This window comes from Callorhinus ursinus, unplaced genomic scaffold, assembly GCF_003265705.2.
Source record: "Callorhinus ursinus isolate GAN/ISIS: 27379988/994484 unplaced genomic scaffold, GSC_fseal_2.0 scaffold12, whole genome shotgun sequence".
Classification (NCBI taxonomy): Eukaryota; Metazoa; Chordata; class Mammalia; order Carnivora; family Otariidae; genus Callorhinus; species Callorhinus ursinus.
Window position 1 is genome coordinate 12,255,156 of NW_027397074.1, and position 18,571 is coordinate 12,273,726.

Here is an 18,571-nt window from a genome sequence, read left to right on the forward strand (position 1 = left end):
AAATTATATTCCAGTCTCCACTGGGGGAAACAGCATATGCTACTTTTTAAATGATTAGAGATTTTGTAACCTAGGGAATTTGTTGTTTGTTTTGTAAATTCTAGAGAGATTAAGAATAAGGTAAAGGAGAAATCCTAACAATGGCATGTTTCTAAATGACTAGACTATTATTTTGGTCAAAATATAATAATCTTAGACGATTATTTACTCAAACTCTTCTGAATAAATATATTTCCTAATTTTAAGAATTCAGTGTACTCTTTGATGGTACACTTTGGGTGCCAGTTTTTACTTCTGACGCTGTATTAATATTCACTAAGTAATTATTTAACCTGCTTCCTCAACCAAATCAAACATAACTAATTTCAACAAACAACTATTAGGGTCAAAAGTAATGCATAGAAGAGAATAAGCAATATTTCTGAAGTTAGTAAATGCCAAAATGCAAATTTGAAGCATATTTTACCATTTTTAGTCAGTATGTAAATTCAAGTAGAATTTACCAAATGGTATATAGAGGCATATATTCATTTGTTGACATTTATCAGCAATTTAAAACAGTGAATGAAAAAACAAAAATATCTGAAGACTACTGAAAGTGTCATTCTTTTATTGAAAGTCAAGGATGCAAACTTCCTAAAAACTGAGGTATAATAAAAAAAAATTCCTAAAGTGGAAAAGCTGTTTGATTTTAGACATACAACTTTGCCTAAAACAGTTTAAGCCTCTCTGGAATTAGTCATCAACAAAACAATCAAAACGTTAAGAACTGAGCTACACAAATGACAGGGATTTTTTTTTTTTTTTTTTTGTATTTACTTGAGGTCTAATGCTTCAGTGAAATTTACAAAGAAAGGATGAAGTTGAGACTTCAGAATTACCCAAATTGGGATGACTTAAACACATTTATGAAAACTTTTGTTTAGGTACTATATAACAAAGTGTCTGTAAGTATAATGTTTAGATTAAGAGAAATAAAATACATTTTTTTGTTATGTGAGAAAAAAAACTTGACAGTTTAATATAATGGTGGTGTTCGGTTAACAATTTCAAGATGCAGCTAAGCCCCTCATTTTCTTAATTTTTTTCTTTTCCTTTTTTTACTTAGAAGTCTTTGCCTGTCAACTATGTACTCCAACCTCACCTGCATCACTGTTTAGCCATAAATACTCCATCTAGGGTATTCATTGAATAAACTCGGGCTTCATATTTTAAAGCCATCTTTGATGAAATCTTGTTTGTGGGCCACCCTCTTAAACAGCTAGGCAATGTTGGACCTCTGTCTGAGTGGTCTAACACCAGATAAGTGGGGCAATGCTGAAGGCAGGTGACATATAAGGGCAGCTTTCATTTCTAACTGTGTAAGAGCAGCCTGACAAAGCTATCATCTCCCAGCTGTTCCTCTGAGTTCCAAATGGCACAAAAGCAAGGTTGGTTGAACTAGAAAGGAGATTTTGGCATAAAGATTAGTTTGAAAATGTCAAGTGCTATGACTCCAGCTAAGTAAAGATAAAAGAGGTCAACATTTAAGAGGGAAGTTAGGGAGGGAGAGCAAAAAGGGGTAGGGGGTAGAAAGCCGCAGAATGAATGATGCTAATTGCCAGGGATGAGAATGTGGGGTACAAATAGAGGGCAATAAGCCAAAGTCCAGGAAAAATCAAACAACTACACCATTTTGACTCATAGTAGTGGGACAGTTTACTTTTCTTTATGAACCCCATACTCTATTTGGAACACCTGTTCTCACAATAAAAGCATTTTTTCACACCTCTCCTCCATTCACCTAATTTATTTTTTCTGCCCAGATTGCCCTTTTTACTTCATCTGGGCAAGTTTATCTTATATTGCAATTCCTAGATTGCATGTCACTTATGCTCTGAAGCTTTCCATGATCTCTTTAGATTTATTCCTTCCTCTTGGATCCCACAGCACTTTTATCTTGCGTTTGCATGTGACATTCATCACATTATAACCCAATTCTTTCCAACAATGATTTATTGAGCTTCTCCTGCACCAGCCACCATGCTAGGTACGGGGCGGGGGGGGGGTTGGTGGTGGGGAGGTTCAGATAAATTAGATACAAACCCTGCTTTCAAGGAGCTTACAGTCTAGAAAGGGATGGAGGTGTAAACAAAGAAATTATACCTTTGTGATAAGTGTGGCAATAAAAAAGTATATACAAGGCACAGATTTAGTGCAGAGAAGGTGGTTAGTTTCATCTAGAGATGGAAGAAACAGGAAAGATTTGCCAAATAAGATGATGGTAAGTTGTTTTACTATCCTCATCACTTACCAGCGCCTGGCATATAAGAGATAGACAAGATCTATCAATATAATTTAATTGAACAGGTAGGAGTCTTGTTCTAAAGTTCCAAGTGTCTAGAAGCCCAATTTCTTTATATTCCAAATCACCTTTTTGTTTCATTGGGTTCGATTTGGTACCTCTACCTTTGCCTGTGTGTGTTTGCATGGTTAAAGTAAAAACCAAGCTGTTTTCTTTGGTCAGGTGGACTGTGAAAATGGCCATACCATTTCTGTGGCTTCATTCTCTCTTCATTTATAGTTCTCGTAGTATACGAACTTTAAAAAACTGTGTTTCTTTAGTTAACTAGTATAAAAGATTGTTAGAAATCAGATAAACTAATAGGCTTTTGCAAACTTTGGGAAAAATAATGTTTTCTTTTTTATGGAAACATATTTTGCAAACATTAACAATGACTTTGAATAATTATTACAAAGTTAAAATAAAAAGCCTGGATGCCTTTGGCATTAGGGCAGTTTATATCTAACACATTGTAACACGGTAAGATGATGTTGAATCCTGTTTGTTAAGTTTGTCTTTGAGGCCATCAAATTGGATGATTTCCATTAAAGTTTGAATGCAAGCTGTGTTTTAAAAGTGAATTCATAAAATAAAGATTTCAAAATCTTATACTCATCACTTCATATTAATAAAATGCTTCCTTATAACTTTCAGGATAGGCCATTTGAGTAATTGTTGGCATCTTTGCAGACTCTGAAGGAAACCAAACTGATCATGATAATAACACTTTATAGAATTTCATCCCTACATTTCCTTTTTTAGGCATGACAAAAATAACATTTAACTTAAAGGGCATCAAAATGCACATCATCCCCATAAATACAGAATTCAGTTTACAGATGACTAGAATGAAGAAACCTGTTATGTAGCAACCTGACTCTGGTTCTCAGCATTTTCTAAGCTTATGTTCCTTGACACCATATGCTACAGGGAACAGTAAAGACATCTGAATTCAAATATTTTGAAGAAATGTGTATTTAGCAACTGAGTACATGCTAACAGGAATAATTTACAGCAGCAGTTTCATTACATTTGTCTCTCCAGTTTTCTAGTTCCCATCTGAAATGCAGTGATAAATACAGATATGGAACATATTTACTACCTGGCAAAAAACATGCTTATTGAATGGGCACACAGCCTCTGCCCTTAAATAGCACATAAACCCCCTTGTCACCTGTATGGGGAAATCTCGCATTTTAGGATGATGTTGAACACACTGAAATGGAGTACCTACATAAAGTTGCAGTTTACTGTCCTTCCTCATCTTTTCAAAATTATTTACATCTCTTTTGCCTAATGTGAAGGTAGCAAAAATATTAAACACATACCACTGAAAATCACTAAATCATACATAAAAGTAGCATTGAGTGTGCCTTTACATGCATTTACATTTTACATTGGATTTCAACTGGGCCAGAATTTCTCTGCTGCAGTGTAGCTTTTTCCAATCTTAAGATTGCTGTCAGAACTTGCTTCTGGTCACATGAGCCTCTTAATAAAGGTTCAACCCTGATGATACATGCAAATGCCAAAGTCTATTAAAACTAAATTAAATGGGATGTTAATTATTTTTCGTGCAACTGTCACCCTCAATACACATTGGCAGACTATGACTGTAATAAGAGTTATCTACCTGCAAGTTATATCTATAATTTTCTTTGAAAACTTAGACCTGATGGTTTATAAAGACATGCCAGTAGATTCGCTTGTTTTGTTTCTTTTAATTGAAGTCTAGACTTCCTTTCTCTGGGTTCCTCATAATGCTAAACAAAATGCATTCAGATATTGGAAGGCATCCCTAAAGTTATCATATAATCTATCCCTTCAAATCTATTAGTTTTGAGGACTAATAAGAATTAAGATATCTCTGTTACTGCAAATAAATGTTTCAGCTGCAAACTTCGAAGGAAATGAAACACCAAATTTCAGCACAGTTAAGATACTCGATGAAAATAAAAGAATTACCTATTTTTGGAGTACTCTTTGTTCTTTGATTAGTATTTCAAACATTTGTTTTCTCTACAGAAATATGTCCTTCAAATAATTTAAAATTCAAATACCATTTAAGGATGTATTTCTAAAAGTAACACTGTATTCATCAATGGAGCCTAAAATTGAATGTAGAATATTTTTAGGTTTTCATTTGAAATAGGCATTAACAAATTGTTTATTCAAATCACTAAAATTGAAACATCAGCTTCCATCTGTGAAATATTTCAGCTGAGAATTTAAAAAAAAATTCATTGTAGTCTGAGGTGAGAAATTAATGCTGAGTTAATTAGAATCCCAAGACAGCTAGAGTTAGAATTTCAATGCTGCTTTCATTAATTAGCAAGAAGATGCTTCCTTTGCATTTTTGTGCATGATGAAGGATCTAGGGAGGGATTCCTGGAAAGGTGAGTGCAGTGCAAGAGAAAACTATCATAATGCTGAAGGTCTTATCCACCTTGAAGTCAATGATTCTCAAGGAATCATGTCAGGACAAGGAAAAAGGCAAGTCCTTTATTGATCATCTTTTACCTTATTTTATAAGTTATTGCAGGAAACAAAAAGCTTGACATGTTTTAAGTGTGAGCTGTGTCCTGGAAAACAGTTTGTATAAAAGTTGCTCCCATCAACATGAAACGAATCATGTGTTCCTTAGACAGATAATTATTTTAAACAAGATGAGATAAAAGACAGCTGATACAGATGTAAACAGAGCTGGGAAATTTGCTTTTAAGAAATTGTTCTATTACTGATCTTTTTTCAAAAAAAATTAAGTGACACAGACGTAATTCCTAAAGGAATCATGAGTTTATGTCTCAAATATCATGCAAGTTTTCAAGCACAGAATTAAGAGATTTTCTGTTACTGTTATATTTAAACAATGCTTATTATTTTCGTGAAATATGCAGTTCCTTTTCTCCTTATTGATCCATTAGGTACAACACAAGGCATTTAACAAGTCAATTTGCTGCTTCTGATTTTGCTGGTTAAATGCTCTGTTTTTTCTAGGAACATTATGCAAGTTAAAATTATTTTTTGATAATACTTAAAGAAGGGGGAGGTATTATTTGTTTGAATTCCTCAGAGAAATAAAGCATAGTTTATATGCAGGCTTTAGGAATCAACAGTAAATGATGTTTATGTGTTTCTTGAACACTATCGGCTATCCCTCTTACAGAACTAAAAACACAATGTCGGAAAAAAGCAGCACGCGACTGGAGTTTTTAAAACAAAAACTATATAGCACAATAACTCGAAGACAAAAACCTACTCTAGCTTAGAAAAGAGCTAATTTTTACTGTATATTTGTCATGGTACATTTAAATTATAGTTTTAATAAAATACATCTTTAGATCAAAGCTGAAAGAAGACATCAGTAGTAGATCAGTGTATTCCATTTTTCTTCTGGATGATGGATGGTTTATGTTTTTTATATTTCCACAGACCATTTATTCAGTATCATTTTACTCCTCCAGTACATATAAACATGAGTGCTGGTAGACAAAAAATATCCTTGAATCCAACTATATTTTGGAATATTCATCAGCTTCATAAATCCATGCAGTTTGTTTTAAACTTGCAGTTCAATAAAATGGCTTTGCTGATGCAGTTTTTCTTCTGTAGATGGCAATATGGCAAATGACATTTTTATTTCTCAGGCAAAGAAGAAAGTGAAACCTGTACAATGAAATCTCATAGGAAACACTTAAGTCTGCTAAAGTGAACATCTGCGTTCACGTGACCTCTATTAGGTGTCGGTATTAGGAGGAAAGTCTGTTAGCAAAGTTACTCATGGACTTAATTTATAATTGGAGGAACTCAGTTGCATTTTCCACCATTGTAAACATCCACATAATGCCATGAAAAGAGTTCATGTATATTGCATTTTTTCCAGTTATTGTCTAGGCAAGGTTCTACGCGTTTGAGGTTTCTAGAGGTAATGCAGCTCAGACACTCCTGGGTGCCCTCTCAAATTCGTGGGTCCGCCTGTTTCTACCTTTCTTATTTTCCTGTAAGTGCTTCCATTTGTTACTGTTCCCTTGGGTATGTCCTGGCCTTTGCCGACGCTGTTTTCTGTCCCTTTTCCACACTTGTTCACAGAACTCATCCATTGTGTTCAGGTTGGGGTGGTTGATGAGCTGCATGAAGTCTCTGTACCAGACTTTCTGGCTAGGTGTCATGCTGTTGGATATTTCTTTGGTCTTAGAGCCATCTCCATCATCATCTTTATGAAGAAGTTCTTCCAAATGCTCCGTGTCAATGACTTCCAGGGTCACTTTAAGAAGAGTCTGCATGAATCCATGTTCCACGGCATGGCAGAGGTAATTGCCTGAATCCTTCCGTTGTAGGCTACGCAGTAGAAGGCCTTGTTCTGTCCTGATGATATGATCATCCACTCTGATCTAGCAGAAGAGAAATGGTAGCAAAAACATACATATTTAAAGAAATAGAAGTTCTGGGACTCTGTCTCAGTAAAAATTTAGATTATGTGTTGAGGCACACTTTAAACCAGTTAATAAAATGTCTAGCATAGCAGTTCTCCATCAGAAAAAAAGAGAAATTTCTGTAAATCACTTTAAAGATGCATTGCAAATGCATACTGGTTGTCTACTGTCTTAATAGACTTTTTCATTATAATAATTTAAAATATTCAAGATAATGAAAGGACAAAGATATACTTTATTTTATAAACTTGAAAGAAGGTATATAAATATGGGAGAAAGTTAACAGTAAATCTTGGAACTACAGAACCATGATTATCAGAAAACAGCATAACTACATGCTTAATAATTATTTATTCACTTTCCAAGTCTTAGATGTGACATAAATATGAAGATTAGCTCTTGAATATATCTAATCTCACTTTTATTTGAATACAGTTTACAGCAGACAACTATGAAAGCCTAAGCTGAGAGGGTATAAAACTCTCTAAATCAACTCTGACATTTGTATGATGTGATTACATATTTAAAGACACTTCAAATGTCAAAAAAGATAATGGAGGATCTTAAACTTTATATTCAGATTATGTTTGGAAAATTATCTGCACAGAATTCATTTACAAATCACCTCCACAATCTGGTTAGTTACCCTTATTTAATACTTTTAAAAAGCATTAAAGGCTCAGAGTTTTGAGATTTTCTGTGTACATTTCTCTAATTTTACTCAGGAATAAATGAATACATGGAGGAAGATCTGTCTCTGATGCTACATGCATAGTTCATATCAGAGTTCACAATGGGATGGACCCCAGACCCTCTGTCCTAAATCTCCTACTCCCGTCCCTAAACCGTCCCTCCCCATTTGAGGAGGAAGTTAATAGAGAAAAGAAAACATGTTTGGATAGCAGAATTAATTGAACAAAAGTTAAAATTAGTAGAGGATCTGATTTTTTTCTTTGGTACACAAATATAGATAACAAATTGCTTTGTAGGTAACTACAGGGAAAAAGAAGATTCTCAAATAGATCCCCAAATGGCTTCTGGGACAAAATTCTTATCAGTTCACTTTTGTTTCTCCAGCTCCTAACGCAAAGCCTGTCTTATGATCAGCCTTCGGTGAATGCTTGTTTAATGAATGAACTATTGATGGGTTAAGAGAAAGATGAAGATTCTATATTTTTTCACCCTCAGGTCAACCATGCTGGGGTCACTTAACATTATGTTAGACAGAAATAATCCAGTCAATTTCATTCCTATACCTCTTCTTTTCGCTCTTCATTTCGCCTCTGGAATTGCCAATAGACTAGAGCTCGCTGTGATTTTGGACTGCATTCCAGGAACGTGCTACTATTTTCTACTCCATAGATGATTCTTTCTTCAAGGCTGTGGCTATGGTGATTATCTGGCCGGTGATGAGGAAATGAAATGAGGAAACGTTAGAGAAGTAAACTCAACTTTCCAAAGTATTTATTTGGAAATTCAGAAGATAAATCTGTTGACAAGTTGGGAGTCTTTTCCAAATTGATTTAGGATGGCAGAAATGTCATGGACGTAAGGTTTCAGAACTCAAGTGCCTGCCTAAATAGACTAATTATTTTGGTATAAGTTATATAAAGCATATGCAGAGATTTGTCTACCAGAAAATAGCATTACATTAACAGAACCAGTCATGTGTGCATTTTAACTATACATCTTTATATGCCAGGATAATACTTTCCAAGAAATTATTTTTAACTGTAAAACTGTATGCTCTGACTAATGGGGCCAGTTCATATTGTACTATTCTCTAGCAGAAAAGTTATTTGAACTTTTGGAAACAAGAATCTGTTTCTGAGAAATTATTTTGCCTCTTAATGTTTATTTTTCATCTGTAAAATTAAATTCACCAGCCATTAATATTTGTCTAGTATATTACAGAAGGTAGAATTCAGGAAGTTTATATTCCCCACCAATAACCCTTAAATAATCTACAAGGTTGTTCTGAAGATCAACTGGTGTGAAATGTTTGAGATGGCTCAGAAGAAAGATGCACAACTATAAAGCAATGTGGTTTCAATTGTCCTTATTTTAAAGGGATACATCTTTTATTATTTTCAAGAATGAGGTTAAAGAATATGGCAAGAGTATATAATAAAATGTAGCAATAAGAAAACCTGTTTCCTGATTAAGTTTCTATTATTTTACCCTTTATGTAACCTCCTTAAATGTGGTAAATGAAACACAGTTAAGATCAAAAGTAGGACACAGGGAGTCTAGGTAAAACTCATTTAGAGAGAAAAAAAAACCCTCCTTATTATCTTGTATAATCCTGTTTCCATTATGACATCCTGTACAATCTGGAACTCATTAACTTAATTTAGAAAATAATAAATATATTTTCACATGCATGGAGGGCTGACAGTATAGACAGATGAAAAATTTTTGCTCTCTACTTCAAACTCAGCTAGATTTTTAATTAAAAAGAAAAAATGTCCCCCTCTGCCTATTTTGGCATCACTTTGACAATTTTACTCTCATTCTAATCGACTGAGGACTTTTGTCTGTCACAGACAATATTATTTGCTCTCACTAGGTTTAAAGCTTTCCAAAACCCTGCTTCTACCTAATCCCTGTATACAGTTTATGTCCACGATCTCTTATTCTCACCCTGCAAGGTCGACATTCTGCCGCCATTTGCTATCTCCAGGGAGGTCAATCTCAGTGCTTTTATTTCTATCACCCTAAACTGTGAAATGAAACTCTTCTAAGGTTGGGAAGTATCTGTCCCTTCTTATTTAACAAGTCAATACCCTGGAAAAAGGAAATGACTGAAATGTAAAGGAACAACATTTAACTGATTCCAAGTCACATTTTTTTTTATATTGGAGATAAATCTTTGTATGTCAATATCTACATTGAATATGATAGTGTTTTTATGTTCCCTCTGAAATTATTAGTGTATCATTGAATGAATAGATCTGACACATGTTGCCATGCTAGTTTGCAAGATATCTGCTTCCCTGGATAGAGGTGGATTGAATCTCTCTGCCTAATGGGCGCTGGAAAATCTCCTGTGGTACCATATTTAGAATACCTTGTCACAGAGGTCAGTGGATATATTTTTTTCCCTATTTGCTATGCAGCCTGAACTTTGATTTAGAAATACTTCTACTTGGAATATTATTCAGCATTTAAAAAAAAAAAAAACAAAGAAGGAGAAGGAAGTCTGCAATAGGTAGCAACACAGACGAACCTTAGGGAAAACTAAGTGAAATAGGCCAGTTACAGAACAAGTCTGTATGATGATCTCACTTATATAAAATATCTAAAACAGTCAAACTCTGATGTTAGAATGGTGGTTGCCAGGAACCAGGGGGAAAGGGAAATGGGTAGGTGCCAGTCAATGGGTGTGACGTTTCAGTTATGCAAGATGCGTAAGATCTTGAGATCTGCTGTACAATGGTGTGCTATAGTGTACAATAGCGTATTGTGCACTTAAAAACTTAAGAGGGTGCATCTCATATTAAGTGTTCTTACTCCAATAAAATAAAGTTTAAAAAAAGTTTTAATTAAAAAAATCCTTTAACTTTTAGGCAGAGACTTTTCATGCAATCTCTACATATTAATGAATCATAAGACATGACAGCATGATAACAGTAAAAAATCCATTGGATTTAGAAGCAAACAACATGATGGGCCACCAGTATCTTCTGGCTTATCCAGGACTACTTTTCTTATAGAACTTTATGATAATAACTGACTGGTCTCTCACCTAATCTAAGTTACCATAGATATCTGTAAAAATCTTAAGACGTAAGTTCTTCCTTGCAAACACAGAGCTCTGTTTAAATCCTTTGGTTCATTAGTTGACACATAGTAAGGAAGAGCAATGTACCTTGTATAGTAAGAAAGCTTAACATAGTTTAATATAAATGTAAAATCAATTAGGTGCATTTTCAAAAATTCACAAAGTCGTCTTCTTCCGAATTAATTTAATCATTCTATCTGTTCTATAGAGAGTTTTCTGTTAACCTCTCTTCTAATCCTGGGAAACCTGCTCAGTTTTTAGTTTCTCAAGGTCTCCTGTGGTGACAGCAACTGTTTCCCAGTGTATAAAAAGTAAAATAAAAAAAGTTCTCTCATTTTTTTTTTTTTTTGAGAGAGAGCGAGTCGGGGAAAAGGGGAAGAGAGAGAGAGAGAATCTTAAGCAGGCTCCATGCCCAGGGCACAGCCTGACGCCCGATGCACCAGGCTCAATGCTCAGACCCTGAGATCATGACCTGAACAAAATCAGGAGTCAGACGCTTAACTGACTGAGCCACCCAGGCATCCAAAAGTTCTCTTAATAGTAAATATTTTCTTATATTTAAGAAACCACTTCATCTGCTACTTATAGTACAATCTAATATAGGATGGTATTTGATTTAATCAAGAATTTATACCAGGTTGTTTTTAGTTTAACATAGCAATAGTTCATGGAGTTCTTCAAGAAACATGACATTCAGGTACTTTTTCACCTGAACAAGAACCACAACTGGAGAATTTAGTTCATTGTCCAGGTGTCTTTACTTTGCCTTGATAACTACTCTCACCAACATCGTTAAGTACTCATTCCCCCTTTAAGTTGGCCTTTCTTTCTCTCTTTTGTCCAAATAAAAAAGCAAAACAAAGTATTCTAGTTAGGAAGCAATGAAGTTACAAGTTCTGCCATATTAACTATCAATCATAGTCAGTATGCATAAGTACTACTGTCCTTCTTTGGTTTGAGATTCTCTTATTTTATGTTTTGTTAGGTTTTGCTGCCATCAGTAATAATTGCAAAAACTAAATTTCCACTGAATACAGTAGTTTCTATTAATTCTTCTGCAGTAGAATGTTTCTATCATCAGCAATTTTTAACCTAGGGCCAGACTTTTCATTTAAATTGGCCTCAGGTAAGCATTCATATATTTGGGTGCTCAGATACAACAACCTATAAGCCTAAGTTGATTTCCCTATACTTGAAACTTTATAAACAGATACCCAATAAATATTTTTAGAATGATTAGAAGGCACTCAATAATATCCATTCCCTTTCCTGATCCTTCTACCTCAACTGCTGGAGTAAATGTACAACACAGGAAACATTAGAATTCCGGTAATAATGTGGTTCTCTTTCTCCTGCCTTCATTTCCTCCACCCCCTAAACTTTGTCTCTGTTTCTATCTTTCTATTTAAAAAAAAAAAAAAAACATAAACAGGAACAATATTTTGATTCTCGTCTTACTCGATTTTCAATTTTTTTTCTTAGGATGTCAAACAATCATTTTGACTTTATTAAAGCAAACAGCTCTGCATTGAAATGGTAGCATTGTAGAGCTATAGTCTAAGTATTTTTCAGAGTGAACTTACAATTATCCAATATAAATCAAAACCTCAACTGAGAAAACATCGTGGATTACAGATTTCCTGAGGGATAGGAAATCTTGCATATTCAGGGTAAGTATAATCTAGAATCTCCCTCTGGTTTAAACTAATTGATCTAGAGCAGTTTACATGGAACACATTGGCTTATTCTCATAATAGAACTGATTTTTGTGAATTGTGCTGGGTGGGGTCCTTCTGATCTATGTTGAGGAAGTCCAGAAGGAATACTCTATGGATGTGCTCACTGTGTTTATGTCACAATGTTGTCCAGTATGGTGTCTACCGCCTTGCAGTATTTTCTTGATGTTCACCTTGGGAGATTTTTTTTTTTTTTCTGGTGTTAGTTTTAGGAATTATTGAGATTCTCTTGAAAAAAAATTTTTGTTTTGTTTTGTTTTTTTAAGTAGGCTCCACACCCAACATGAGGCTTGAACTCACAACCCTGAGATCAAGAGTCACATGCTCTACTGACTGAGCCGGCCATGTGCCCTGAATAACTGATTTATTTTTTTTAAGAATTAACTTTGTGGTTCATCTGTTGATCAGTTTTTTTTCCCCTCACCACTGGCCAAAAAAACTCACTAGCCAAATTTACGTTCTATCCTTAGAACTTCATGGTAGCTATGTTCTTCCTGTGTGCCTGGTTTTGTTCTGTCAGTATACCTGCTCTGTCCGTGTGACATAATTGCTATCTTTATCTTATCCTTTTTTTTTTAGTCAAACAATTACACATCATCTGAAATATATTACTGGTCATCTAGCAATTTTGGGCAACATAAAATTTTTATAACCCTTTTTAGTATCTTTTTTCTTGTTAAAATATACCTACATAAAAATAATAGTATGATGCCTGAATACAGAAACAGTGATAAATATGTGAGATGCTATTATTGTTACTGCCATTTTGGTGATAGCTTCAACTGTTAATTCAAAACTTAAAATCCTTTACTGAGAATCCACAGTAAGACAAATTATGAACTGCTTCCTAACATCAATCCTACTCCCTGACCACCATCAAATAAACTATTTCCTCTTCTATGCTTCCTAAAAATCTTTTTACATATAGTTTTAGAACACATGTAGTCTTATTTGTTATGATTATTTATTAAACTGGTTGTCTTCCTCCCTTTTATAATCCTGGCACTAGGCAGTCATAAACCCTTGGCTGATGTTTGCTGAATGGAAAGTCCAGGTAACTATTTACTCTGCATTTAAAAGCTGAAATCTCATGTAACTTTGATATCCTCAGATACAGAGTTATCCTAATTACATAAAAGGAATGGTTAAATGTTTAATCAGTTAAAAAGGGCTTGGGGTTTATAGCCTTGATTATGACAGAATATGCTATTAAACCACACTGGCAAATGTAAACATTTCAAATCTTCTAAATTTGTTGTTTTATGTTGTTACAAGAGTTGATTTGAGATATGGTGGGAGAAGATTAACTAATCAAGTATACTCCAAAATCAAAATATCCAAATATGGGATAATAAGAAGAGAAAGAGATTACAGAAATCATATGAATACATTCTCCCGTCTCCAGGGACACCTATAAGTCTAAAGGATGTCCACGCCAATGAGTAATTCTGTAGATTTCCAGAAAGAAAGCAATCTCATTTTAATCTATTTTAAAATACATTTCGCACTTAGAAAGCAACTGTTTTGAATATAGACTTTTGTCATGGAAATTACCAGTAGACAAGAAGGGTAGAGTTAGTTGTTAAATTGGCATAATGAATTCTCATGAGTTGAACTGAATAGTTAGAGCAAAATAATTGAGAGCAACAAACATTAAAATTATTTTAAAAGTACCACAGTGTGTTTGCCTAACACAATGTTACAATATGTCGCAGTTGTTAATGACAAGAAATAATGTTTTTAAGGAAGCAATCTTCAATTAATCATTTCCTCCTTTAGTGGGATAATTTATGGAAATGAAATGAGGCTAATAAACCAGAAAGAATGGGAGGAAAGAAAGAAGTTAAATAAATTGCTTCCTTTTGTAACAACAAAAAGTCATGATATCCATCATTTGGCCAGGAATATCATGTTGCTAAAGGCCTTATTTAGTATTTGATTCTCTTCCAATACAGCAGAAACAGAAGGTATCACGTTTCAGCTTTCCATTTATTTCACTCTCCATTTTAACCCCATAAATGTCTCCCAGGATTGAAATGTTAATAATGTAAGAATGTGATATCATGGAGAAAAGATAGAGATGGGTGGGGTAGTAAACCACGCTATTTATTCAGAGATGGGTGGGGTAGTAAACCACGTTTTTATTCAACTATTTAATTTCTGTTATCATTTTTGATGTTCTCCCCCTGAAAGTTATTTTAAAGTTGAACTTCATAAATAATGAATATAATAGTAAAAGTTAATTTAGGGTAGGGGAAAATGGTTGCGAATTATTTTAAATATTTAACAAATAGTGTTGGTTGTTGAACTACATAAAGAGAAATCTAATTCCAGTTGTTTTCATCACATTTTATAACTTTATTTGTAATTGTAATTGTAATTTTAGAATTGTAATTTTAATATTTTACATTGTAAATTTTTTTCTCAATAACTTAAAGATCAAACTAAGGAAAAAAGGAAATGTTGCCCACAAGCTCTTGGTGACATAGAAGCCTGCAAAAATGCATTTCTTAAGCATAAACATCATTAGATTTTCCTTACCAGATTCTAGATGTTTTTCTCTAGAAATATAAATGGTAATTTATCAATAGAAAAGAATCTAATTTGGCTTCAAATGAAGGAATAATCCCCCTTTAAGTAGCAGTAGCTAAAAAGGCATTTTATGAATGAATCAATAAGTCTTGGGAAGATATAAAATACCTAAAAATAAATAAAACTAAATACAAAAAATTTCATTCATCCCTAACGTTCATGTATATTTTTGGACCAGATTATTAAGATGGCTAACAATTGATGTAATAATCTCATATATTAGAATACATTGAAAACAAATTCTACAGTATACACTAAGCTATATAACAGGGGTCCTGTTTGTTTAACGATATAATGCTTAGTACAATATTTCTCCAGTGTTTTGTATGATGCTTGTGCCAACTAGTTTACTAACTAGCTGAATGTGAGTTTGCATGCATGCATATGTATGTATTAAAGTCCATGTGCTTAATGCATCTGTCAAGTACAAAAAAAGACTCAATTATGAAACCTTAGAGAAAATTTAAACTTATGATTTATCAACTTGCTAAAATATCAGATTTTAAACTACTTCATTTTATTTCCCAAATTAAGACTGTCTCTGGTGCTGGGAAATAATTACCAAACAGAATATAGCACTTAAAATTTTACAATTCAAGTAGTTTCCTATCTTTCTTGAATACACAGATGCCTACGGATGTTAGTTTAAAATGTTCTTGTTGGCATATAGATAGATAGATGGATAAACAAGCAGATCGATATGACCTGGGTATTTTAATTTTACTATTCATCGGTAATTATTGTATTAGAGGTGGTCACTAGTATCTTAATTTTTAGAAATTTATTAATTTAAAATATGGAAATGAAATTGATATGTTATGAAGTTAACAATGAAGCCGCTTGAATAATTGCATTTACTTTTATGCTTGATACCTTTGTGTGTGGGAGGCTGCAGTGCTTCATAGTAAAAGGCAGACTGAAATTCAATTATGTAAAAAGCATAACCAACATGAAGATACCTACTACCTTATTTATTTATTCTATATTGAATATCTCATATGTTTTATTTTCATGATTTTATAGCACATGTTTTACCAAGAAAGCACATATACTCTATATGGCAGAGTAAAATTACCATAGGAACTTTTACATTTAAACATCAGGAAACATGGACTTTAATTTACTTCTTCCCAAGAGATATGATAGATGATGGAAAACACCCATTTACTGAAGCAGAAACCTTCCATAAACAATAATGAAAATACCATCTTGTATTTTAATATGTTTCCCTTATTTTTGGAATTTAAAAAATACAGCATGCTTTAAAAACTTTGCATTTATAACAGTTAAATTATGGGTGTATAAACAGTTGGGTGATCTCTTATGACATATTTAAAAACTTGAATAAGGAACAATGATAGTACAAAATATTTCAAACCTCTTCTTATTCAGGTGGTGTGTGTGTGCATGTCTCACACACCTATACTATGAATAATTGGATTTGCCTAATTACAGAGGATAATACTGTAATAATTTCATTCTAGAATGTACACTTTGTATATTTTAACATCTCTGATAATAGAGTATGTCTTACAGTTGTTCTTGACCTGAGTTCAAGTTGCTTTCTTCTGGAAAGAGTTTGTTTTTACTTTTGCCAGACACATGTGACTCTCCTAACCTGATACCTCTTCAAGTTAGTCTTGTCTGAGGTATTTGGTCTACACTGTTGGTGTGAATTCAGAAAGTAAATATTTGTGAGTATCACCCTGTGATTCAAGAAGTGGTTTTGCCCCTTTTTTACTACCACCCATGAGTACAGGTGAAACAGGCAAATATCCTTGCTGTCTTTTTCATGGGAGTTTATTTCTTCTTTGCACTAATACTGAAACACTGTAAGCTGGCTTGATGCTGGCATCACTAGTATATTATTCATCTTGGGCAGTTTTTCCTTTCTCAGCAGTCCTTAAAAAATGGTGCATCTTATATTCAGTGATGTCTTAGACTTGATACAATTTGGTAATTTATTAAAGTTAGGTTTTTTTTAGGGCTGACATCATGCTCATCTATCAAACTTTGAGGCTTCTCTTGGGGCTAAATGCTCAGATTCAGTTGGAATTTCTATGGGTATAAAATAAGCTAAAACACCGACCAGATTAGCATTGCTACACAATACTAAATTTACAGCTCTGCAGACCACAAAGATGACACTGCCAAAGATATTTTATGAAATTTTGGAACATTGCTGATGCCAACCAAGACATAAATTGAGAGGAGCCAGTTGCAGAGATAATTAAGAAGATTGAATTCTGTGGATGTTTTACTGTGGGATGTTAGAAGAGAAATGCATGTATGTAGAGGAGCCAAGAGAACTATCACGAAGCAAAATTCAATGATGGTACTGAACTAAAGTTAGGACATAAAATATTTCAAAGATTCAAAACTCTAAGATGATGTTAATCTTTTTAAATGTTGTTATTTATGGTTTGTTCCTTTCTGGGCATGGAGATCATAATACAACTTATTTTGTTTAGTAAAGAAGGGGGGATGGTAAATTGACTCAGCCACTCATGCTCTTGGAGGCAAAGTCAGACAAGCTCCAATTTTGCGCGTAAGGTATTTTAGGGAAGGGAAAATAATGGAAACAACCTGAAGTTTCTCTTTAGCATTCTGTATGAGGTGTGAGCGAGAAGGCAAGAAGATCTGCCAGCACATACACATTTAGGGTTTTATACTAAAATTTCCCTAGGTGAATAGCTAGCCACCAATGATGGAAGAGAGTGTGCCAGATTAAGGGGAGCTGGAGTTTTCGATGTGACAGCTAGGCCCGCTCACCATTAGTGCTGCCTTTACACAAGAGGGAGCAAAGAGCTGAGTGAGTGTTAAAGGTTTCATCGAGAGTGAAATTTCTTCCACCTTAATGCCGAGTTATTTTATATAGTCTCTCTATTAAAACCTCAGGATATGTAAAATATAGAGTGTTACAGAATATGTTTACCATTACAGCTGGAACTGATTGTTCTGAAGTGTATAATTTGGCTTCAAGTTGCTTAGCAGCTTTCTGGGAAAACATCTCATATCTTTGTATGTTTCCACATGAGCACATATATTTTATTCAGTGTGAGATGTGACACTAGCAAGACAACATACATGATTTAACAGGGCGTGGCTCTGGGTTTTTGCCCATTTTACTTTCAAAAATAGACATCACCTATTCTAAGATAATTCACTGGTTCCTAATGGTAAGACTCAGCTTGGCCATATGGGAATGCCTGACTTAGTTTCCAAACATTTGAAATTTACCCTAATCTATGGTATACGGTTTTTATGTTTGGTTAATTAGTAATACAAGCAGACAAGGAATAAAGAGGCCTTCAAAAAGGGAATGTTTTATTTCTGCTGAACTTCTTGGACTACTTTACCATTTCCTCCCATATATCACATGCATCTAGGTAGCATTGTTTACACACACACACACACACACACACACACACACATCCAGTAACACTGAACCACAGCAATTGCCTTTCTTTCCTATAGTATTTTGACTGAAGTATCAAGAGAAAAAATGATTCATGTTCACTTTATTTTCTATAGCTAAGCAATTCTATATTCTCAATTTTTAGAAGCTTTCATCACTCTAATTTCATCAAAATAGAACTTTAAAATCTGAAGCACTTTCCAAAGGCCATTCATCCAACAGTCAACATTTATTTATACACAGTCTCACTTTAAAAAAAAATGCCTTTGGTCAGTTTTTCTTTGA

General features: G+C 33.9%; 1 protein-coding gene across 3 annotated transcripts in view; it reads right to left on the reverse strand.

Annotated features, from left to right (window-relative positions):
• Window positions 1–729: 729 nt before the first annotated feature.
• Window positions 730–18,571, reverse strand: part of SEMA3A (semaphorin 3A) — a 472,351-nt gene continuing 454,509 nt past the window's right edge. For all 3 annotated transcript variants that reach the window (XM_073898730.1, XM_073898731.1, XM_025873255.2), the window contains 2 exons: window positions 8,013–8,155; window positions 730–6,714 (listed from right to left, as the gene is read on the reverse strand). In XM_073898730.1, coding sequence (XP_073754831.1) covers window positions 6,259–6,714; window positions 8,013–8,155 — 599 coding nt within the window. In that variant the 3' untranslated portion in view covers window positions 730–6,258. The remainder of the gene's footprint in view (window positions 6,715–8,012; window positions 8,156–18,571) is intronic.